The sequence below is a fragment of the Gastrolobium bilobum genome, unplaced genomic scaffold (assembly GCF_033153095.1).
Source record: "Gastrolobium bilobum isolate Gb01-03AN ecotype WA unplaced genomic scaffold, APGP_CSIRO_Gbil_v1 utg80639, whole genome shotgun sequence".
Classification (NCBI taxonomy): domain Eukaryota; kingdom Viridiplantae; phylum Streptophyta; class Magnoliopsida; order Fabales; family Fabaceae; genus Gastrolobium; species Gastrolobium bilobum.
The window spans coordinates 50,142-73,220 of record NW_026895753.1 but is presented as its reverse complement, the minus strand read 5'-3'; the positions used below and the strand labels follow the sequence as shown (position 1 = coordinate 73,220).

The 23,079-nt window shown below is 34.5% G+C and overlaps 3 protein-coding genes across 4 annotated transcripts; 1 reads left to right on the top strand and 2 right to left on the bottom strand.

The window, feature by feature from the left end:
• Positions 1 to 1,984: 1,984 nt before the first annotated feature.
• On the bottom strand, positions 1,985 to 6,222 carry LOC133295646 (probable pectin methylesterase CGR3). The gene is made up of 7 exons (XM_061494486.1): positions 6,136 to 6,222; positions 5,765 to 5,968; positions 5,610 to 5,649; positions 5,449 to 5,490; positions 3,799 to 4,173; positions 3,139 to 3,194; positions 1,985 to 2,727 (listed from the first exon to the last, which is right to left on the bottom strand). Exons 2-7 carry the CDS (start codon positions 5,876 to 5,878, stop codon positions 2,575 to 2,577), a joined length of 780 nt encoding a protein of 259 aa, XP_061350470.1. The 5' UTR covers positions 5,879 to 5,968; positions 6,136 to 6,222; the 3' UTR covers positions 1,985 to 2,574.
• A 348-nt stretch (positions 6,223 to 6,570) lies between these two features.
• On the top strand, positions 6,571 to 11,957 carry LOC133295644 (uncharacterized). Of its 2 annotated transcripts, XM_061494483.1 has the most exons (6): positions 6,571 to 6,836; positions 7,016 to 7,135; positions 7,551 to 7,786; positions 9,200 to 9,236; positions 11,448 to 11,505; positions 11,592 to 11,957. In XM_061494483.1, exons 1-6 carry the CDS (start codon positions 6,732 to 6,734, stop codon positions 11,669 to 11,671), a joined length of 636 nt encoding a protein of 211 aa, XP_061350467.1. In that variant the 5' UTR covers positions 6,571 to 6,731; the 3' UTR covers positions 11,672 to 11,957. The 2 variants fall into 2 exon arrangements, with proteins under 2 accessions (XP_061350467.1, XP_061350468.1); XM_061494484.1 differs by lacking the exons at positions 11,448 to 11,505; positions 11,592 to 11,957 and adding an exon at positions 10,667 to 10,741.
• A 3,085-nt stretch (positions 11,958 to 15,042) lies between these two features.
• Positions 15,043 to 18,927, bottom strand: LOC133295643 (squalene monooxygenase SE1-like). Its single transcript, XM_061494482.1, has 8 exons — positions 18,691 to 18,927; positions 17,528 to 17,639; positions 17,207 to 17,381; positions 16,596 to 16,764; positions 16,126 to 16,344; positions 15,720 to 15,995; positions 15,260 to 15,538; positions 15,043 to 15,168 (listed from the first exon to the last, which is right to left on the bottom strand). Exons 1-8 carry the CDS (start codon positions 18,925 to 18,927, stop codon positions 15,058 to 15,060), a joined length of 1,578 nt encoding a protein of 525 aa, XP_061350466.1. The 3' UTR covers positions 15,043 to 15,057.
• Between the last annotated feature and the right edge of the window lie 4,152 nt (positions 18,928 to 23,079).

Sequence of the window (23,079 nt, the reverse complement as noted above, 5' to 3'; positions counted from 1 at the left end):
GTTGAAACTACCTTTTTATGGTGTGTGGGTTTGTAATGTCTCAGGATCTGCAAAGATTAAGATAGTGTTTGAGAAAACCACTGTGAAGACAACTGGGAATTTGGTTACTTCATGTAAACTCAGCTTTTTGCTAGGTTATAACTCAGCTTTTTGCTTCTATTTTCTGATTCTTCAAGTTCACTGAATTGTATCATTCGTTAACATTGTTATGAGTTTGCGCTTCTAATAATATTAGCATGAAAATGGTGGAGAAGTAGTGAATTTGAATTTTAACCTTAATGTTAAGCACTTATGTTTTCATCTATTAAAGCTTAATTTGATTTCTTAAACTTGCTTATGAATGCATTTATTGTTTTTTATTCATTTATTGATATTAATTTGCAGTGTAATTGTTGAAGCCCTGAAGGTGGATAGTCTGCAGAAACTTTGCTCATCACTGGAGTCTATTCTACGCAGAGTTGTAAGAAAATTCAGTTCATTGTGGTATTAATTCTTAATCTGATAATTTTTATTTTTTTTAATTGATTTGTTTGACTATATTACCTGAAGTTATCACTTGCATCTAGTGCTTGCCCTTTTTAATATGATTGATTCTGCAAATTTGAGGCCACTGCTGCTGTATACTTGGCCTCCATTCTTGAGTATCTGACAGCAGAATTTCTTGAACTTTTTGACAGTAATGCTGGGAATTTACATTGATAGCAATGCCTCCATTCTTGAATATTTACATTAACAGCAATGCTGGGAGTGCATGTAAATACTAGGATATATGGGTTTTTAATATTTGAGTTTGTAATATATTTGGGTATGTAAATCAGTGAGATTTATGTTTAACTTTGCGGAAACCTTGGAATGTATTACAACGGAGAATATATTAAATCTGGGTTTTTTTTTAAACAAAAAAATACATATTAAATTTTTGGAAGACCCATGGGCTAACCCTAACCCTTTAAAGGCTTTTGGCTCATGTGGACCTATATCATTGTGGACTTTTTGGCCTTGTGGGCTTTTTGACCCTAACTCACATGGGCTCTAAATACTTCAAGCCTTTGTTTCACTCTGCATTTTTGTCTTTGTTTCTCAAAAATAAATTTGTTAAAGTTTTTCCTCCCTGTATGCCTTCGCAATGTATCTTCTCATTTATCTCTTTCTTTTTGCTCCACCTCCATCTCTCAATTTTATTGCCTTTAATGACCAATATTAATCGTTTAAGCTTGTTGCTCATCCCCTTACATGTTGTCATGTTTTGGTTTTTATACGAAGGTCATTTATCCATGCCTCCTCTTTTCAGAAAACACATGGCTTTGGCATGAAAATTAATTCCTTCTTGCCGTATGCATTTGCTATTTAAAAAAATTAAATTATTAATACTATCATTATTTTTCTCCATTTATAACAAAGTTGAGCGAAGTCTATTTACAGTGCCTCTATTTACTTGTTTCTTATTAGATAATATGAAACATCATAATTGCCATAGTAAGGAGCAAATATAGATATGAATTCCTATTTTGGCAGGCACTACATGCAATAGTTCTTTTTTTTAATTCTTCAATTTCAATATTTTTTAATGAATTTAAAGGGTTTAACTTATGATACTAATGCACAATGAGCTGAGAAACCAAAGAATGCATGAAAAGAAAAATGAAACAAATTCACAAATTTGAAACCAAAATATGCATTTCCTGATTGGGAGTGTCTAAAATGGAATATCTACAAAGGAGGACAAATTATAAATGGAGTGGTAAAACTATTGTTTACAATCAAACTGTGTATGAAAGGAAAAGAAATATATGAAACCAACTAGATATAGGTTTACTATTGGATAAGAAAATGTTTGTAACCAACTGGATATTTATGAAATTAAAATTGGCAAACGAAATAGAAAACTTTTGTAATCAATTGGATATGGTTGGCAAACGAAATAGAGAAAGCTTATAGGGGAAAAAAGGGACAGGAAGAACAACAGAAACAATAAAATGCCTGAACAACTCCCAAAATCTAATTAAACACCCTTCATCCTTCTTGTTGAGAGATCTCATACAAACGATAGCTGGAAAACCCACTTGCCAAGTGAACTCGTGGTCATGGTATTGAATTACTGACAAAATGTTGTTTCGTCCAACCGCTGCGGCCTCCTTTCGCATTGCATCTTGTAAGGTCTCTTATGGTTGGAGAGTGAATCTTTTTATCTAGTGATATACGTTAACTAAAGAAAAACAACGTGGTTTATCCCTCCTTTTGCCAGATAATTCGAGCATATATATTGAGATTTAATTTATATCTCAAGAAAAAAAAAAAAACCACTTTAGTACAACAATTATTGCCACTTTACTTATAGATCACCTAATTCAACGAATAACTTAATCAAATACCAAAATGGATTTGTCCTTTACCGTCTAGGGGCTGGTATTTCAAAAAATAAAAATCTATTAAAAGAAGCAACAAAAGTGATACACCATCTACGGCGAGTATATTTCAAAGAATCAAACTACCTTTATAGAAGAAAAATTTTTAGATGAAAACTGAGAAGCAGCCATGAGAGCTCCAAAGCTACACATTTAATCATCCCAGAAATCAATTGAGTGATTTCAGGTGGAATATCTGGCATCTGGGAACATATGAACTCTTTGTTGAAGCCTGCTCAAACTTTTTAGCAGCAGCTTCATTCTCCTCTAAGTTTGTCTGAAGGAAAAACCGGACCCACCAGGATGAACTCCTCATCTTGGCCTGAAGCAAGAACAATCGGTTATTTTTCCCCCCTTTTTATATATAGAACAAAGAATTTAGTGTTTATCTTGTCGAAGGAGATATCTCTTGCAACCCAAAATGACGCAATTCTGACTTTTGGAAAAATAAAATAAAGGGCATTTTGGAAAAATTCATGTTGTAAGAGAAATAAAATTCCCAAAATACCACATATTTTTCATCAAAACAAGATCGTTTTGAGATTGTAATAGATAATTTTATCTCTTATTACAGAGAAACACTTAATAGGCAGGTGAAAATATCCTTTCCGTCAAAATGGTTTAGGGTGTCTAGAATCAAGGATCTTCTATTCGTCCAAGCTCTGTAATTTACATTGAAGCAACGACAAAAGAAAAAAGATAACATATTACTCTTCATGTAAAATCCACTCACCGCTCTTCCAAATTTAGAAACATCCGCTACCTTGGCCTTTTGATTAGTGGGAAAACCTTCATTTATAGATATTAACAGATGTCAGTGACAGGTCCAAAACATCATTGACTATTGCTAAGATAGTATTTTAAGCTCTGGCACAAACAGTACATTAAAAGCTCAAGCACCTAGTAACTCATCAAAATCACCACCAGAGAAAGTATATGATACTTTCAAGTCAAATAAGAGACTTATCAAGTTTATATATAGTTCACATAAGATCAAACACAGCAGTTTAAGAAGCACTTCTGCTCTACAAACAAATACCAGACTAGATGCTCAATTCTAATTCAACAACAACAACCAAGCTTGGATTCCACAACAGCTAGGTAAGGTCAACTACTTGAATCAAACAGCACATTTGAGATCTATCAAAAACTGAACTTAGCAGTTGAAAAAAAAAAATAAAAAAAAAAAATCCTTTTTAAGCTTGTGAAGCAAAGTAATTTGGAAATATATGTCCCATCTTCATTTCCCCATTTTGGGTTGTAACGTAACTGTAATAAACCTTACTGGTTTAATCCAACTTTCAGATTAAGGGAATCTCTTAGGATAGAAAAATGAATTTTATTCATAGATGGGAATCTGCGCTAATTTCAAGATTCAATAAAATGATCTTACCAGTAAATATCACTATACCCTCCGATGAAACCCTCACCAAATCTGGAAGAGTCTTGTTGAGGTATCTGGGAGATAAGTAATCCAGAGCATCTGAAACAATTACAAGAGAGAAAGATTTTGGCCTGTATGGAAGAGGAAACTTTATATCAGCCACACGCACACTGCCTCTACGGATAAGTGCTTTGCAATTACTATCAGCATCCTCAATATCATATGGTTCTATACCCCAGGCTTCGGTTTCCTCCTCCTTTAGCAATTTAGATACCACATAGCAAGTATCAGGACCAACATGCAAAACTTTATGCATGCTATCTCCATATGCTTTCTGTAAAATGGGAATTGCTCGTTGGACCTCTCCACTGCACAAATAATCACCTGCATATGGAAGTTGTGTATATTATTACAACAAATCTGGAAGCCAATCAATGCAAGCTAAATGCTACTAGATAAAGCTGATGAACCATGTCTGTACAAATGAACAAAATGTTGATGATAGAGAATCCTACTTAGTCACAGCTTTAAGCAACCCTTCCACTTGTCTGGAAGCTTTATGAAATGAGGGATTAACGTGTGATCCTCCAACCCATTATAGACCACAAAATGCCAATTCCAAAGAGGAGAAAGGATTCATGAAGTCTTGGCCATATAACAAAAAAAAATATATGAAAAACACTGCTCCCAAAAAATCGCATTTGATGCAGCAAGCTATCTAAAGTGCAGATCACCAAGGAGAAATCAATCATAGGCGACAAAGCTCGGGCATTTCACATATATGACACAACCTTGTATTGTTTTAAAGAACTTCTCCACCTATTATGGACTACTGGTTTGGGCTCTTAATATGGCTCACTCCCACTACAGAACAAAACATCCACATTACCAACATTATTACCAATAAGAGGGCGAGCCTGAAATAGTGCTAAAGCTGCTTCTTTAATGACTGAAAGGTTATGGGTTCGAATATGAAAAGTCACTTATTTGCAAATATGCAAAGGTAAGACTGCGTACAAAGATTCCCTCACCTCTACCTTCGCTAGTTCGGGGTTTAATGGGGAGTGATTTTTTTATCTCTATATAACCACCTTCCACTACTTGTATGTGTGCTTGTCCCCACAGTTCTCACTGCGCTAACTTGGAGTAACCGCTCATCAATTGCATTCCCTCAAGAATATTCCTCACAACCACCAATATATGCCACATTCACGCCCTAAGACAAGGATATTTGGCTTTTTGCACCCTCCACCTCTTGCAAACACTGGTTAGAATTACAAATACTCTACAGGTGAAACACCCCCTTCTTTCTGCAGTAATGCACAGGGGAGAACCCACAGAAACACCTTGACCGAATACTAGGAAGGCCAGGTTCAAACTACCACCCAATCACTCCACCTCAAACCATATAATAAATACTCAGTCCATTATCTTGGACTAAACACCGCCAACCTGAAGTAACCTTATTGGGTCATTAACTAGGAAAATAAAACAACATTTGAAGTTTTCCATATACGTTATAATCAATTAAAAACAAACAAAACAAAATGCTATGATATAATTATTGCATATCAAATAAAAAATCATAATATTTTAAAAGCCTCTAGAAATTGATAGTGAAACAAATCACAATTCAGAGAGAAAGAAAATTAAAATTACCTTCAACCCTGCTAACAGAATCTAAACGGCTGCCAAATCCACCTATAATAAATTAGGGATGGGAAATGGGGGAGAAAAAAAAAAAAAAAAAAGTAGCTTAGTCACTGCACTACACATGTAATATAAGAAAAGGTTACAAAATAGCACATCATATTACAAACCTGAGCCCCTGTACAAATAGGCAATGAGAAACAGACCTCCCTATAAAATTGCGAAAACCAAACCAAATTAGAATCTCCCCCAAAGAAAACACGGTATTGAAAAAACTGCTATCAATTACTATATGAATAGAATCAATGGCGAAATAAACTCCTACCACGACTACGAGCCCAACAGACAAAATTGGCGACGACGTTGATTTCGAAGAGGAAAACAATCCACCACCGCTTTCCCCGAATCTTCTAGAAGGATTCACCGGTCTCCTCGACATCACTTCCCGATAAAGTTATTCACGATCCCAAAGATGATGATATATATATGATATATATATCTATAATAAATTAATAATAATAATAATAATCTGCAAGATTAGAGATAGAAACGTGAATAAATCGAAACCAGCACAATATGAATACGAATCACATTGAAAGCTAGCCAGCTATAGACATAGGAGGAGGATAATCAGTTTTCGCAATTGAAGATACGGATCCACGCAATGTTGTACACTGAGAATGAGATGAGAATTACCAGTGAACAGTCCTACAGAACCTGCATTAATGCAAACGGTATTGAAGGTTAGACTTAGATCTGAATTTATGCGCGTCTTGTCCTGTCCTCAACGACACGAATAGAAGAGAGAGCTTAGTGTTCCCTCTGCTATACTTTGCCAACTAAAAAATGGAACGTAGTTTTGTCGGTTGGTACAATCCAACAGTGCCCAACCGATGATTAACAATGGGCCATACCTCACTGTATAATGGGCTCCCTTTGACCCAACTCTGGCCCAATATCATTCTTGCTGGCCCAATATGACACCCCAGCGCAGCTCGTTTAAAAGCTAAACCGGCTGCTGTGGTGCCACGTGCTGATTCAGATAACAATCGAACCGAACCGAAAACTTCCGGTTTTTTTTTATTTATTCGATCAATCAGGAAGCTATCTTATGCAAAGTGAAGAGAAAAAAATAGATGGCAGTTGCAAATAGGGAAAAGGAGAGAGAAGAAAAAGAGTTTTGGAGTTTGGGATTGATTGAGAAATTGAGAAGGAGAGACATGTGTTTGGATTGTGGAATGATTGGTGATTGGAATCATTGAATGCGATATTGATTTGAGTTTGATTTAGCAATGAAGGAAGAGGAAGGTGATCGGAACACAGAGAAAGCTCAAGATATCACGCTTTGGGGAGTTTTCCTCTTCGGTGTGATTGGCGCCACAATCACTACCTTCGCCGTGAGTTCTCCGCATTCCTTTTTCTTCAATTCGTTTCAAATTGTTCTTCAAAGCATCTGCAATTATGTTCCTAGTTTTTAATTCTTTATTACTATTATTATTATTGAACTACAAGCAATAGATGTGAACACGATTCATAGTGAAACTGATCATGCGTGCTATTATTGAACTCTTTGTAGCTGTCCAGGTCGCAGTCATCGTGGAAAGGAGGTAGTGGCAGTTCTTTCCGATCAGAAGAAGCATGGAAGAGGTACACTAAGCGATTTAATGAGGAGTACGAGGAAGAGTTGGAGAGAGTGGTGAGTTTTTTTTTGTTATGTACTTCTATACTTATTATATTATTATTTTTATGAAAATAGACATGGCCTGAATCACAATATTTTGTGAAGAAAACAAATTTTGCTGCAATTTTTATTTGTTGATTATAGTAAGCCACAGAGAGACTGGAACAATGATAAAGTAGCTCCTTTGTGATCGGAAGATCACCGGTTCAAATTCAGAAATAGTATCTTTACAAATATGCACGGTAAGGTTACGTGCAAAGATTGTCATTACCCTCGTCCTAGTTGGTATATGTTTAATGGGGAGTGGTTTATATATATATATTAAGCCACAATGACATGTAACTTTTAGCTTGCTGGGATGTTTAATTCGTTGGTTAATGACCGGTAGTTTGTCTTGAGCCTAGATAATTTTTTTATCTGCTCTTTGTAGGAACGAATAAGGCGAATGCAAAGTGTGTTTAACAGAGAAAGGAATAAGAATAAAAGGAGCTACGAGAGTTGGAGGGAAAATGGTCATGGTGCATATCATCAGCATTTTCAGAGAGATGATTGGTATTGGAAGGCTGAAGCATCCTTCCGAAACCAGCGGACCAATTATCGAGACACTCCAAGAGAAAGCGGAAACTATTCATTATCACATCACTACTCTGTTTTGGGTCTTGACAGGTACGCCCAGACATCTAGTATGTTATGTTATCCAGTGCCCTATACCAGCCGCAGTTATATTATATCACAATGCTGTAAAATACCATGTAGAATATATTCAACATTTTCAACTATTTATTGAAATTTACAAAGATTTAATTTTGATCCTATAAAGAATTTTACGCAATCACCAGACCAAATTGTTGCACTTGTTTCAAAATTTGTTAAAAGCTTCTATACATGTGAAAAAACTTAATTGCTGCTATGATCCAGCACTTTCTTGTTTGCTGATAGTTTATCAAAATTGAACTCTTCTAAATGCTTAATTTTAAGGGATTAATGTCTCTTATATTGTAGGAAATAATTTTATGTCCTACACACACATAAAAGTGGGTAGAGCCGATATGGGGTCATGTAAAGAGAAGAGAGAGAAAGAAAAAATATGGAGCCCACAAACTTTTATATATGTGTAGGAGATAAATTTATCTCCTACAACATGAGAAGCATTAAACCCGTATTTTAATCATATAATTCTTAAGGTAAAATATTTTTCATGTTCTGTATTAAAACAATAGCATTTAGGCATTCAAGTTGAAGCTTCACCTTTCTAATATCAGATACCGGCTTGTCTAAGATATGGTTTTGATAGAAAATACTGTTTTTTTTTACTTATTTAACTTGATAAAACACAATATAGCACAGTTCATATTATTAAAATATGAGAATCATTTTGAGAGGAAGAAAATGTCCGACAATAAGAATTTTTTAAGTGAAAATACTATATGATATATCTGGATTCTGGAGGATCAGTAAAGACATATCTCATTTGAAGCAGTATATGATTATGTGATTAGTATCAGAGAAGAATAAGAAAGAATTAAGAACAACAAATGAAAATCTCTGTATTAAAGGTGGTAGATTCAACTGAATGCTGCAAATTTGAGTACAAATCCTCGAATTAGAGGTGGAAAACTAAACTGGAAAGAGAAAAAAAAAGGCCGAACAGAAAAGTAGTTCAGAGCAATTAGAGAAGCTTTGATTTCTCTCAAACTCAATTCTACTCCCATCTATTTTCCATTGCTCCCCCCTTTCTCTATTTATTCCCACTTCATGCATGAAGTTGTTACACGTTGCTAACAGAAGCCTCCTTCACACATTGCATAATATTTCTTTCTAATAACCTTGTTGACTCAGTATTAGAGAATGATCCTCTGTATTCTGTACCTTTTCCTTTAGTTCCCCCTTATTGCTGGTGTCCTATCATTATGACCGAATGGTAAAGTATGTGATATCGGTATCTGTTGATAGCTGAAAGACCGTTGTTTGTAAATGGAAAACCATGCATAGATCATGTACCATCTGCATTAGAAGTGAGCATGCTTGTTCTGCATTCATGATTAGCCATTAAAGGTTCTTTTTCTTTATGGATCTCAGGTTTAGAACAACACCTTATACAGATGCTGAGATTAAGGTAATTTCTCTTTTTATCATTTCTCTTTGCATATTACTGAATGCTTTGCTAGCTGTATGGATTGTAATGCCCGGCCGCTTCAAGAATCAACGACTATCTCCACATACTAACACGAGACTTTTCAATGTGTTTTTTTCTCACTCGCACACTTCCTCCCAGGAGGTCACCCATCTCAGAATTGCCCCAAATCAAGCACGTTTAACTATGGAGTTCTTCCGTTTCGGGCTACCGAAAAGTAGATGCATCTTGTTAGTATAGGTAGTACCAATTAATTCTTATAAGCTATGCCAAACTGTGCAGTCTCATACCTGCACAGTCTTTGGAATCCCTCTCTTTTGGGTGTCGATTCAATTCATTCGTTCATGTAATCCCCCGCTGGAAGCCTGTCAGGATCCGCTCCTTGTCCATGCCCTTTCGCACCGGCGATCACTCCCCGCCCTCATCAGCGCTCGGGATATTACACGGATCACATTTGTATTTATAAAGAGAGAAATTTATGATGATAGTCTTTTATCTATTTTTCCTTTCAGCCTCTATCTTATGTAACATATGGCTATCATTGACCCTTTGATTGATATTATTTGATGGGTGGTAGGTTTAGCAGCATTCTCATTTCTTAAACAAATAGTTCCATATTCATTTTGTTGGAAATTAGTGAAATCATGTGAAAAATAATGTCATTATGATTTGTGCTCAAGTAAAATTATAAGACAGCCATAATTTGTCTTTACATTTGATCAACTATTTTGATTGGCTTCCATGTGTTCTATTATTTGTTCACCTTTATTTTTACATATGGTGTAGCTCTAGAGAATAATGGAGTTTATATCACATATTCAAAGTATAAATGATATGAATGATAGGGCAAGGGCAACAACTAGTCTGTAAGCTCATAAAGGTGTAACAGAAGATTTTTCTATAACAATAGATTTGCTGCAAGGGTCTACTTCAAGTCTATACCTTTTTATCTTGGTCTTGGACATACTTACTGTTTGATCCAAGAGGATCGATGATGTCCAATCAGAGGTTGGTAAGTCTATATCAGATCCGAATGCTAGCGTTTATGGAGGAGACATAGCTAAAGGTTACAAATCACTATGCACGAAGAGGAAAGGCGTATAGCCAAAGCATGAGGTGTGTGCACAATAACAGCTAAGAGTAATCGAACGTAAAGTACATACCTGATAGGCTTAACCCTCTTTAATAATGTGGGCTACCTGTAGATGTAGAGTCCTTCTGCTAGTGGGATTGTTGGTGAGGATAGGATAGATGACTTATCCTTTATCTTCTAGTGATAGGATAGCAACCTTGTTCTTATCTCTTTAGCTAGTCACTGTTAGGTTGTTGAGATATGGGCCCATAAGATGGGTCCATATTTCTTCGTTATGCCTTAATTTTATTTTATAATTTTTTGTTTACCTTTTTCGTAGACAGCATTTAGGACCAAGGCGTATAGCCAAAGCATGAGGGGTGTGTACAGTGACAGCTAAAAGTAATCGAGCGTAAAGTACATACCGGGTAGGCTTAACCCCCATTAATAATGTGGGTTACCTGTAGATGTAGAGTCCTTCTGGTAGTGGGATTGTCAGTGAGGATAAGATAGATGACTTACCCTTTATCTTCTAGTGATAGGATAGATGACTTACCCTTTATCTTCTAGTGATAGGATAGCAACCTTGTTCTTATCTCTTTAGTAAGTCACTGTTAGGTTTTGAGATATGGGCCCATAAGATAGATCCATAACACTTACTATGCATAAATTATTGCTTTTTTGTTATTTATATTTCTTTGTTATGCCTTAATTTTATTTTATAATTTTTTGTTTACCTCTTTCGTAGACAGCATTTAGGACCAAGGTGTATAGCCAAAGCCTGAGGTGTGTGCACAGTAACAGCTAAGAGTAGTCGAGCATAAAGTACATATCGGGTAGGCTTAACCCCTTTTAATAATATGGGTTACCTGTAGATGTGGAGTTCTTCTGGTAGTGGGATTGTCGGTGAGGATAGGATAGATGACTTATCCTTTATCTTCTAGTATAGGATAGCAACCTTGTTCTTATCTCTTTAGCTAGTCATTGTTAGGTTGTTGAGATATGGGCCCATAAGATGGGGCCATAACACTTACTATGCATAAATTATTGCTTTTTGTTATTTATATTTCTTTGTTATGCCTTAATTTTATTTTATAATTTTTTGTTTACCTCTTTCATAGACAGCATTTAGGACAAAGGCAAAGCAGTATCATCCTGACCAGAACCTGGATAATAGAGGTAGGTCTTGACTAGTAATCATTAAGATCTTGCAATCAAACCATCCCATTATTACTAACAGATTCATGGATGTAAAAATGTGGCAGTGGCTGCTGAGGCTAAATTCAAAGAAGTAATGTGTTCATACGAGGCCATACAACAGGAAAGAAAGAACCCGAATCTGTAATTGCCTAACTCTGCCCGACAATACTGGGACCTTGAAGGATGTGAGGTATTCAAAATAATCATCACAGTTCCTCATAACTTCATAAAATTATCATCCAGCTAAAATATGATTCTGCTGCCTGTAAATTTTGGGTAATTGTTACATAATAGGGGTGTTTTGTTATTAGGCTTTTATCCTTCAATGCATTGAATTTTTTATTTTTGGAAATTCGTAGAACTGATTCATATTTAATTAAATAGCATTCCAACCTGCTTGCCGAAAAAAAAAAAAATATAGCATTCCAACCAGACGTACGTGGCCTCTGTAATATGGTTTTAGTAGATTCCGGGGTGAAATTTTTACACAGTTAATTCATTTCCTGTACATAGTTGAGGCCCTTCTCGGAGAAATTTTTCTTTAAACTTAGATTACACAGCTTGACTAGGCAAACTCTTCTTCTTCTTTTTTGTATATATACAAAGAGACAAGAGGAAACGTTGCTTTGCAGCCTGGGTCCAAGCATAGAAAAATAAAATAAAATAAAAAATCTCTACAAAAATGCAATCAAACCTCCTCCTTATCAGCTCTCCAGTCTTTTTGCGCTGCTATTTGCCCTTTATACAAAGAGACAGGAGCGCCAACTAAGCAAGTAAGCGCCTAACCCGAGTAATAGACACACTCTGTCAGCACCTAGATAAAACTGATTCCACTTTATCTTTTTCTGAACGGTTCAGATTAGGGATGGCAAAAATGAGCCAACCCGTCGGGTTGGCTCGTAACCCGCACAAAACGAGCCGGGTTGGGTTGGCAAAAATGAGCTGCCAGCTCGATTTAGCCCGACCCGAGCTCAAACGAGCCAGCTCGCGGGTTGAACGAGCCAGCTCGCGGGTTACTTTTTTTTTTTTTTTTTTTTTTTTTTACAATGGACTTTACTGATGGATTCTCCACTGATGGACTTCTTTTATTTTTTATTTTTCGGCTTTACATACGTTTTATGGTTATCGTGAGTTAGAGTAATTCAAAAAATCATGATAAATGACTCTTGTGATTCGTGGAGTGGTTTGTGTTTCATTTAATGTTTTTGGATTTTGTAAACTACTCTACTTGTAGTTGGACTGCAAAATACAATAATTTTATACAGGAAAACAAACCACAAAAATTAAATTTTTTGAGCCAACCCGCTAGCCAATATTTTGAGCTAACCAACCCGCGAGCCAACCCACTAGCATCATTTCGAGCTAACTCGCGAGCTTTTTTTGAGCCAACCCGTGAGCTTTTTTACGAGCCAACCCGCGAGCTGATTATCGAGCCAACCCGCGAGCCAACCCTAACCCGGCTCGGGTCGAGCCGGGTTGGATTTTCTGGCTCGTTTTTTTTTTCGAGCCAACCCGACCCGACCCATTTTTTTTCGGGCTGAATGCGGGTTGGGCCGGGTCGAGCCGGGTTGGCCCGTTTTGCCAACCCTAGTTCAGATAAGCCATACCTTTCGGACTAATATGACCCAATCATTATCTTATGTTAGAAGTCAGGTTTTACACTAAGCAGTGTGTTTATTTCTAGGGTTTTGGAGTTTTAGCATGAGACCAACTACCTCATACCATCCGAAAGTATTTTTATATTCAATCAAGTGACGTAATTAGATTCCTTAATACAGCTTAGGAGATAGAAGGGGCAGAAAATGAAATATTTGTCATACGTAAAAGAAAAATGCATGTTTTCCTGGTAAATTCTTCTAAGTGTGCCTTTTTTCCCGTAGGCCAACATTACTTTATATAGTTGTAATGTGGTACGACTCAGACTTATGAGGAAAGCCTAACACAAAAGATTAGCCTATTGTGGGATAGTTTTATGGCCTAAGTACTACATTGAGTTTCATGGCTGAAGGGTCCAATTACGTTGAGCTTTTCAATTTACCCAATGTGGAACGTAAACGTAATCCATGCATAAATTGTTTGAAGGATTACACACACGTTGGATCCGATAAAAAATCAAATTCAAACGGATCAATTCTATTTGGGTTTCTTGCATGATATGAGAAATGCTCTAAACAAGCAACTTGGGAAACCAGCAAATTCTATTTGGGTTATGTGGGTTGATTATGCCCAAAAATTGAAACCAAAGTGCAACCGTTCCAACTCCTTACTTGGCCATCAATCACCAATCATCTTCAGTCACACCACTGCAAACCACCTCTATCGCTAAAACCCACGGGAGCACCCACAATCACAATCACTTGCAAATTTATCGGGTTCTTGGCAATTCTTGTCCCATCAATGGCACTCGCAGTTGCAGTAGAAACCACTTGATCTCGTCTGTCAACAGCTCCGACAATGGTGGAATCTCTCCATTGACATCAGCGTGTCGAATTTTCAAAACTTCAGACCCACCCAAATCAATTTTGGTTTGGTCAGCACTCCTAGTTAACTTGAACCATTACCCACATAAGAGATCGACTGTGTATGCCTTCAAAAGGGACAAGCATTCAGACCCTATTGCCTTCCCATAAGAGGATCCTCGTTTAGTTTAAGTGGCGATAGTATATGATAATTTCGTAAACTTTTTTACACATTTTACTCAAGTTTTGTAATCAAGCTTTTTAGATATTACCAAAGCATATGGTTAAATGATAACACACATATATATATATATAAAAGAACAGTGTTATTTAATATTTAATACGAAAAAAACTCGCAAAACTTATACGAACTACGTGGCCAGTGACAACATCAAAAACATAGTAGTTGACTTTAGAACATGCCGTTTGCAGGGAATTATAGTATGTATCATCAGTTATCAGCGATCATATTATTTGTAAGTGTTTCGTAAAAAGTTTCTATGCCGTTCAACACTTTGCTATATATAATTTTTTTTTGTAAATTGCTATATATAATTTTTGGGATATAAGTTATTCTACCTATCATTTTTTCTTTCTACCTTTGTCTACCACTCTAAAAAAATTATTAGATTAGAATCTTAATTAATATTTGTCTATCTCTCTCCTATTTAGATTCTGATCTAACGGTATTAAAGAGTGGTAGACAAAAGTAAGCAGAAAGTAGAAAACCTATCCCATAATTCTTACAATGACAAGTAAAATTAAACTCATTTTGCTAAATGCTATTTACGTAGTTTGAGTGGGCAGTGACGTACTGTGGATGGTAATTTGATTTAAGATTTTTAATTTCTAATATAGGGAATGAGAAAGGAAAAGAAAAAAAAAAAAGATATCATACATACACTTTTGAGATTTGATCAGTTACAAACTAAAAAGAACACGCACCAAAGAAGCCAAAATCTTTACAGATCTATTTATTGGAGCATCAACCTTCCCTAAAATTCCGAAGAATAAAGGATAAAGCTAGCCCATGTTAGAGCACCATAATTTTTCAAAATGTACTCACTGATACTCACTTTTCTGCAGCTGGGGGAGTTCTGTAATAAGCCGGAACTGTTGCAGGGAAAAACATCTGACGAATCCCTTCTGCCTTAATTATGGGCAAAATGATTCCAGATGCACCCTAAGAAGAAAATTTTGGTTTTGCGGAGTTAATTTTCCTGCTATTTATTCTGGCGCCAAAAAATGAATTAAAAAATAATAATGATACTTACAGAAATTAATCGGGCTCCAGCCCATATCCGCTTAGGCGAAGGAAACGGTAATAGTAAGCGGCCAACACCATATATTGCGACAGCAAAGAAATGGAGAACCAAACTCAAGGGACGAGGGTTTAATCCTGAAAGTAAAGATACTGGTCCTTCCGAGAATAGACCTCCAAGGCTCAGATAATCAAAACAAGCTTGGCGCATTTCCTTCTTTGCCGGATCAGGGGATGCACAAAAAACCTTGTAAAGGGCTCCTGCCAATGTATTTATGGTAGATGCCACAGGCTGCGAATTGAAAGACTAACATTAGCTTATCAAGCTTTAATGAGTTGAGTAGAGTCTGGATTATTGCATCGAGCATTCTGCTCCGTCTTAGATTAAAAATTAGATAAATAGGCAAAGCTACAATGCTTATCTATTGCGTTAGCAATTTAAGCCCCCCCAAAAAAAAAACAAATAACATTACCTTACGCAAAGTATAAAAGGACTCAAGGTATTTGCAAAGTGTAGGGGCATCATTTAGGTCACGCAAAGGCCTGAGAAGATTTCTCAGCACCACAATATCAGACAATGCTACAGTCATTCCGCCCCCCGTAAGTGGATGCCGCATGTTGAATGCATCTCCCATTAGAAGGGCTCCAGGTGTAGGATGAGGATCTGCTGGCATGCTCCTGTTCGGCATTGTCCTTATCTTGCCTTTGTCCACTGCAGCTATAAACGCATCATAAAGCTCAGGGGGAACCTGCAATAATTTGCCACGTCATCATCATTAACTGTGAATTTCCAACAAAATTCTATGCTGAATGAAGGAAGGGTAATCACATGCAAGGTTAAAAAAGAATTTGTAGAATTTCGAGCATGAATGGGGGTACCTGTGGAGCCACGGCTGTCTTCAAATACTTTTCCATTTCACCGCTTGAAATAGAAGGAACCTTCTGACCAGGTACGTCTACCAGACAGCGAACCTCTGTACTACTTATAGGATAGAACAGAATTGGCGAAGGATCTCCCAGTATGACGTGGCCATGATTTGCACATGGAAGTTTACAGTTCTCTAAAACTAAGCCAACAAAACAAGAGGGAATTTCTACCTGCAAATGAAATATTTTAAAATATTAATAATCCAGAATTCTACAGACTGGTCTTTCTTACAAGTACGACGAAGAGCCCTTAGTAAAAAAAAAAACTCTGAATGGGCTGGTTTTGTAAACCAGAAAAACAGCTCTGAATGAATTATAGCAAAGTGTTTATTTAGTATAGTTGTCGGTTATTCCATGGGAAGAAGTTGAACAAATTGATCGGGGAAACTCCTTCACAGAATTAAGCAGAAAGGAATTCTCACCTTAGGATTACAAAGAGAACGACGTAAGTTTGAGAAACAGCCATCACAAACAATAGTAAGAGGAGCATATGCGGTCAATTCCTGACCATCTTTTGTCTTGTATTGCACACCTTTAATTGTCCCCTTCTCTTCAAGTAGGGAAGTGACTGTTCCTTGGTCCAGTTGTACACTGCAGAATATTTAAAAAGAAAAAACATCATGTAAATATGAGTTACCAAGAAAATACCTTTAGCTCAATTGAAGAACGAAAATTACATTTCTCAAATATCATTTCTGATTGTATTACGACAATTTATATATATTTGTTGTCCTTGTGATGATATGAGAAAATACTAGGTTTCAGAACCTAATAGCATAATAATTTTCAACCGAATTACTTTGGTTCAAGAAACATGATTAACATCTATAACCAAATCAACTGAAATTGCATCTATGTGAAACATAGAAAACGAGGTTAAATTTTACATTTACTAAAAACACTAAATCCTAAATGTAGAACAATAGGAAGTTGCAACCATGTAGCAAGTCAATCTCTACATTTGACAAACAAGAAGTAGTAAAGGAAGGATACACAAGCATAATTATACATCTACAAAGGAAGAAATCAATACTTGGGAAGGGAGGCAGTCTTCTCCCGCATCCTTTGAATAAAACGCCCATTGTGAAAGCTTCTGCCAGAGACATCTGAGTGAAACTTCTCCAAGGGATAAGAGAGACGGGTATGTTTCCCATCTTTGAAAAGAGCATAACCAAACACTTGCTGAGCATCAATTTTCTCAACGCAATCTGCAGTTAAACACAAGACAGGTCATTTGGCAAGGATGCTTTACTCTAACCAGAGTTAAATGGACGAAATTCCTTATGAGTATTTCCAGCACTTATGATAACCATATTCTAGAAGAACATTAAACGAAGGTTAAAATTTACACTACCTTCAAGTCCCAGCTCAATTAATTTGAGATAGCCCCCAGGCTGTAGTAACTCTCCAACAATTCGGTCAGGCTCAGTGAGATCTCTTTCAATGACATGTACTCGACGTCCATCCTATAATACAAAATATTTATATAGTCAATACTCATCTGTGTACAAGAAAAGAGTACCCAACCTCAATAGACCACACAATTCGTAAGAGTTAAAAACTCCCAAAAAAAATGTATGCCCTGAATCCCACTAATAAACAACACAACGCCAACAAGATAAGCTACTGGGAATATATATGATCAATCTAGGAAAGGTGAGGGCGGTGTAACCCAGAATAAAGTTCGATTCTCTTATATGGTCTTATAGCAGACAATATAATTGAAGAGTATGACGAAAACAACCAAGCCAGATACGTTAAGAATGTTAACAGAATCGTCAAGTCAATATAATGAATTCCCAAAAACTGAGATCTGCAGCCATCGTAAAATAAAGTGATAGTAAAAACCACAATCCCATGAGATTTGCAATCGTAGAAACAAGTAAACTGCCCCTAAAATCGATATATATTCAACTGAAACTATTCATTTGTTGCTTTCTGCAGGTACCTATTCTCACACCATGGGAGATATTAGGCTGCACCTTGATATTAAACGAAATAAAATTTCACGCTTCAATTGTTGACTTCCTATCCTTCAATATATACTTAAAAAAAAGAATTAAAAAGTATTTAACATATTGTTCATTCTAAATCAGACATGTTACATATTAAGCTGCTTAGAAGAGAAAAACTCAAACTCCAGGTGCAAAACTATCAAATTGTTCAATTACATAACCACACTAAGCACGTGATCAACGCCAACAGCGAATTGTAATGTAGCCATTTCTATTCAACACGGATAGATAGAAGCAGAATATGTTTTATTTTCATCGGTGAAATAACTCTTTCCATAACGTTTTCCTCTCAAATAAATTCAAATTATCCAAAAAAAATAAACACAAGAATAGCGATAACCAATAAATTTTGCGACATGGCGCAGCAACTTTCTGTAATAACAACTAGTCTTCTCATCATTTCGAAAGGCTTAGACAGATAAAAACAAAGCCATATTCATTATCAAGAACCACATGCAAGAGGAACGCATCAACAACGAAACAGGCGGTTAATTTAAGATACCTTGCCGAGAGTGTGTGCCAGAGCGGAGCCAGCGACACCGGCTCCGACAATGATGACGTCCGCGTCACCGTTACTCGCCGATCTGCATTCTCCGGCGGTAGTAGTTACGTTTTCCGAGCACGGAGTCTCCTTCTCCGGCGAAGCGCGACGGCTCTTTCCGGAGAAAACCAAACTGTACAGCGCGCAGAGACTCAAAACGGAGGATATAATCCAACCGAGCACATACGGATCCATCATTTTGGAATGCAAGTCGGACGAACCTCGCCGGAGAAGAGAGACGGCAACGGCGACGAAGGAAGAGGTGTTCGTTCTCTCGCCCTAGTTTCTCTCTCTGCTTCGCTGGCAGATTATTTTGAACGGTTTCTGTTGCTGTAACAGAAATCGAGAGAATTTGAAGGTGAAGATGCGCATTTTATAGGACACGCGAAACGCGAGGCTCGTTGTTTAGGCGGCCACGAGCGCATCACATTAGCTATGTCCGAACAAGAAAAACAAATTAAAAAATACAATATACAAAATAAAAGGCTTCTATATATCAAAAAATATAAATAAAATAAAAAATAAAAGGCTTCACGCTAATTTGCGCCGCGTGGATGTTGGATGATGGACGCAACTCCCGTGTTGCTTTGACTCCTTTCCTTCCTATTTTTCAAATTTTCAATGAATAACAATATTCCTCGCTTACCTAAGCTGAAAACTACTAGAGCGGCTGGAAAATAAGATAAAAAGTTCAGGAAAAACATTTCTACAGTTGTTATAAAAATATTTATTTGTCACATATTTTGTATTTTTTGGAATTTACAAACAAATTTTTTTACACAAATTGTACTGTAAGGGTTCACTTTTTTTTTTTTTGGGAGGCCTACTCCTTCTTTTCTGAAAGTGGCAAACAAAAGTTAAACCCTTCCAGTAATGGCTAAATTGAGATTGGTTGGATCGTGTTCTGTCTTTTTTTAAATTATTTTTTAGAATAATTAATGAAATAAATATTTTTTTTATTTTAAAAGTTAAAACACAAAATAAGAACAACTCAAATATATTTTTTAAATTTGATTCTAAAAATTAAAAGATAATTATAATTTTTAAAACTAGTTTTTACAAAACAAACTTTTTTAAACAAGTCTTTTTTTTTTAATCAATTTTTTTTTTTAAAAGAAAAAAAACAGAATTCAGATGTGCCCTTGTTCTTTATTTTCATTTTTGCAAATAGAGCATAAGTTATTTAAGGGGAAATCAAAATTTACTCTATGAGGATTTCCTCATATGAGATTTTGGGAAAGACAATCAAAATAACTTTTTATACATTTAAAAAAAGGATTTTATGAATATAATACCGTTTCTTGTACCATGTTATAAACACCTAAATATTGTGGGTTCCACTCCATAGAAAAAGAAAAAAAAATTGAAGTGAGTCACACATCTTTTTAAGTGAGTAGTAAAAAAAATATGTCATATAACATGACATTTCTATTTCTCTAAAAAAAATCATAATTTCATATATCTTTAGAAAATGAATATTATTTATGATTATTGGTCACTTGATACAATAAAGGATCATTCAATAACAAGAAACTGAATTCACAAGCTTCTTCTTAATTAACGTTAGTCTTTATGCATCTAATTTAGATCTTATTTATAAATGTTAAATACCCTATCGAAATAAATAATTACTGAAACAAAAAACAATAGTCATTGACAGGATTTTTTCCTAAAATTATGCATTTGATATACAATTTCTTTTGTATATATTTGATATACAATTTTATTTACAACTATTAATTACTTTATAAAAACGAATTACTTACACCCTAAGAAGCGATAAAAATTCGTAACTTTCTTTATGAAATTTTTTTTGGTCTAAGAACTAAATTCAATTATCATTTTTAAATAAATGTTATTTTTTAATAATTCGAACTCTTTATATCTCTTAATCTTTTTAAGCACTACGTTTTTTTTTTTTGTTTTTTTTTTTGTCTTTTTTAGATTTATTTTTCTGAAGTACATTATATTGTTAGTTATTATCTTTTGTGAATGTACTTTTCAACCGTATATCAAAATGGGAATGAATCCTTTCACATTCATAATATTAATGAGTAAGAGAGACCTTAAAATACGGGGTTGCATCAATATCTTGGCCAAATTTGGTTGACCCGTGATTTCTGAGTGCAAAGCATGCCTTGTTTTCTATTTTTTTTTTCCCTGCGCTTAGACTTGTTAGTTGTTAGATTTATTAATTAATAAGCAGTAAACGGATTGCGAAGCAAAACAAAGGGTAGCAAATCAAGGGGCTGCATATTCCTCCAAAAAATAAAAAATAAAGGGATTGTGGCACTGAATACATGGAGATAATGTATTCAAAATAATGCTGGATGCTTACAAGCACTAAGCACACCATCTTTTGTTTTACAGAAAAGAGGTTACATCATTCATGCAACTATATTATTTTAGATAGACCTGGTCTAATTTTATTTTATTTTTTTCTTCTAAAATAGGAGTAAGGCCTCTAATTATATAGAATTGAATGTTAGTCAACATATAAGAAGTATAAGCATAAAAGAAGAATTAGCGAAAAATAATAATGTTATGGTGGAGGTATGGAATTATATAATAAAAAAATAAAAATATTCGACAAAGTTTAGTAGTAGTATTAGTAGTTAAAAAAAATGAAAGAACATAGCTAAAGATGGTTTGACCACATTTTTTGAAGACTGATATTTTGTAAGAATAGAAATTTGTTATTAAAAGCATAACACAGAGAGGAAGAGAATGGTAAAATCTTACTTGAAAAAGAGTAGTAAAATAAAACTTAATTAAAAAAGTAAGAAATAAATTAGAGTACTGTTTATCTTAAAATGGAATAGAAGAAAGGTATTATAGTTATAGAGAATGGACTTGTCACTTTTATATTCCAGATAACTCTTTTTATTCTTTTATTTATTTATTTTCCCCTAAGTTTTTTTACTTTTTTTTTTGCATTTATCAACGGTAGACCCAATCAATTTATTTGGTATAAAGATGATGTTACTGTTGATTTTTTATTATTTAATATTTTTTAACATAATAACAGTTAGATGGCTAATCACATTGTTTATAACTCTAAATCATATTTCATGTTGATAAAGTTGACTTAATTAGTGGGATTTTAAAGTTCAAATTGCGAGCTATTTATTTTAGTAAGTCACTTGTAAATGACATTAAATATTTATATATGATATATATTATTTTTTAAACTTATAATTAAAGTTAATTATCAAAATTGTTTCTTCATTGAAGTTATATTTTTTTATTCTATCTTTTTATTAGCGGTACTGTTTCTATTCTCTCTCTTTTTTTGGTAATCTCTATTCTCTTTCTTTAATAAAATAGATTGTTTAGTTAATTTCCAAAAATAAAATAGATTTTTTATACTTATTAAAATAAAAGAAAATAAATTATTAGAGGTTGTTTATAAGTTTTTTTGGATAAGATTATTTTAAAACAAGTTTATCTCTAAAGTTAACATATAAATATATAAAACTTTTATTTTAAGGTGAGCTTTTTCAATTCTTTACTCCCTCTATTAATCGTTTTTATTAAATAACGCAAGATATATAATAAGTAAATAGTTATACGTGATTGTACATTATTAAATGATAAAAGTATACTAATAAGATAATAACTGTACTTGATATATACTTTTAAAATTAAGGAAAAGCGTTTATCATTTTAAAGTATGGACTTTACATCTCTCATTTAACATAAGATTATAAAATCTCTTACGCACACATAATTTTATGGGTTCCACCATTTACAAAAAATAAAAAATAAAAAAAATATTAATCTCTCCTGAAACTGTTTTCCGTTAAAGTATATAAGCTTTTGTCAAGTGAAATTATAGTATTTTGATAAATTTTTATATTCTCTTTCTTTTATAATACTTTCGCTTTATTTTTTCTCTTAATTTCGTAGAGGAGAGAGACTACAAAAAAGGAAAAGTATTTATTATTTTTTTATACATAAGTATTTATCATTTTAAAGAACACAAGTTTATGTTATTTTAAGTTAAATTACTTTGTTTTGTTTACCAAAAAAAAATACTTTTTTTTGATATTTTTTTATCTTTTCTTTATTTACAATACTCTTACTTTATCTCTTCTCCTAATTTTGTGGAGTAGAGAATATAAAAAATCACTAAATATACATCAGAACACAATAATTTTACTTAAAATAGCAAAATTTGTGTTCTTTACAATGACAAATATTTTTCTCTTAAAATTATCACTAAATTTATATATGCTTATACAAAATGATCATATAAAAAATTTATATATCTATTACTAAAACCATCTGCTTAACTCAAATAAAAAAAATCTATTTAGTATCACCCTTTTAATTTATGTTTTAAATTTA

Coding starts and splice junctions, on each gene's coding strand:
- LOC133295646 (XM_061494486.1), bottom strand. CDS start 5,878: ATGTCGAGGAGACCGGTGAATCCTTCTAGAAGATTCGGGGAAAGCGGT. Junction 5,650..5,764: donor CTGTTGGGCTCGTAGTCGTG/GTAGGAGTTTAT, acceptor GCAATTTTATAG/GGAGGTCTGTTTCTCATTGC. Junction 4,174..5,448: donor TTCTGTTAGCAGGGTTGAAG/GTAATTTTAATT, acceptor TTCCATATGCAG/GTGATTATTTGTGCAGTGGA.
- LOC133295644 (XM_061494483.1), top strand. CDS start 6,732: ATGAAGGAAGAGGAAGGTGATCGGAACACAGAGAAAGCTCAAGATATC. Junction 7,136..7,550: donor AGGAAGAGTTGGAGAGAGTG/GTGAGTTTTTTT, acceptor TGCTCTTTGTAG/GAACGAATAAGGCGAATGCA. Junction 7,787..9,199: donor TCTGTTTTGGGTCTTGACAG/GTACGCCCAGAC, acceptor TATGGATCTCAG/GTTTAGAACAACACCTTATA.
- LOC133295643 (XM_061494482.1), bottom strand. CDS start 18,927: ATGATGGATCCGTATGTGCTCGGTTGGATTATATCCTCCGTTTTGAGT. Junction 17,640..18,690: donor TGGCACACACTCTCGGCAAG/GTATCTTAAATT, acceptor TTTGTATTATAG/GATGGACGTCGAGTACATGT. Junction 15,169..15,259: donor CTGGAGCCCGATTAATTTCT/GTAAGTATCATT, acceptor TTTTCTTCTTAG/GGTGCATCTGGAATCATTTT.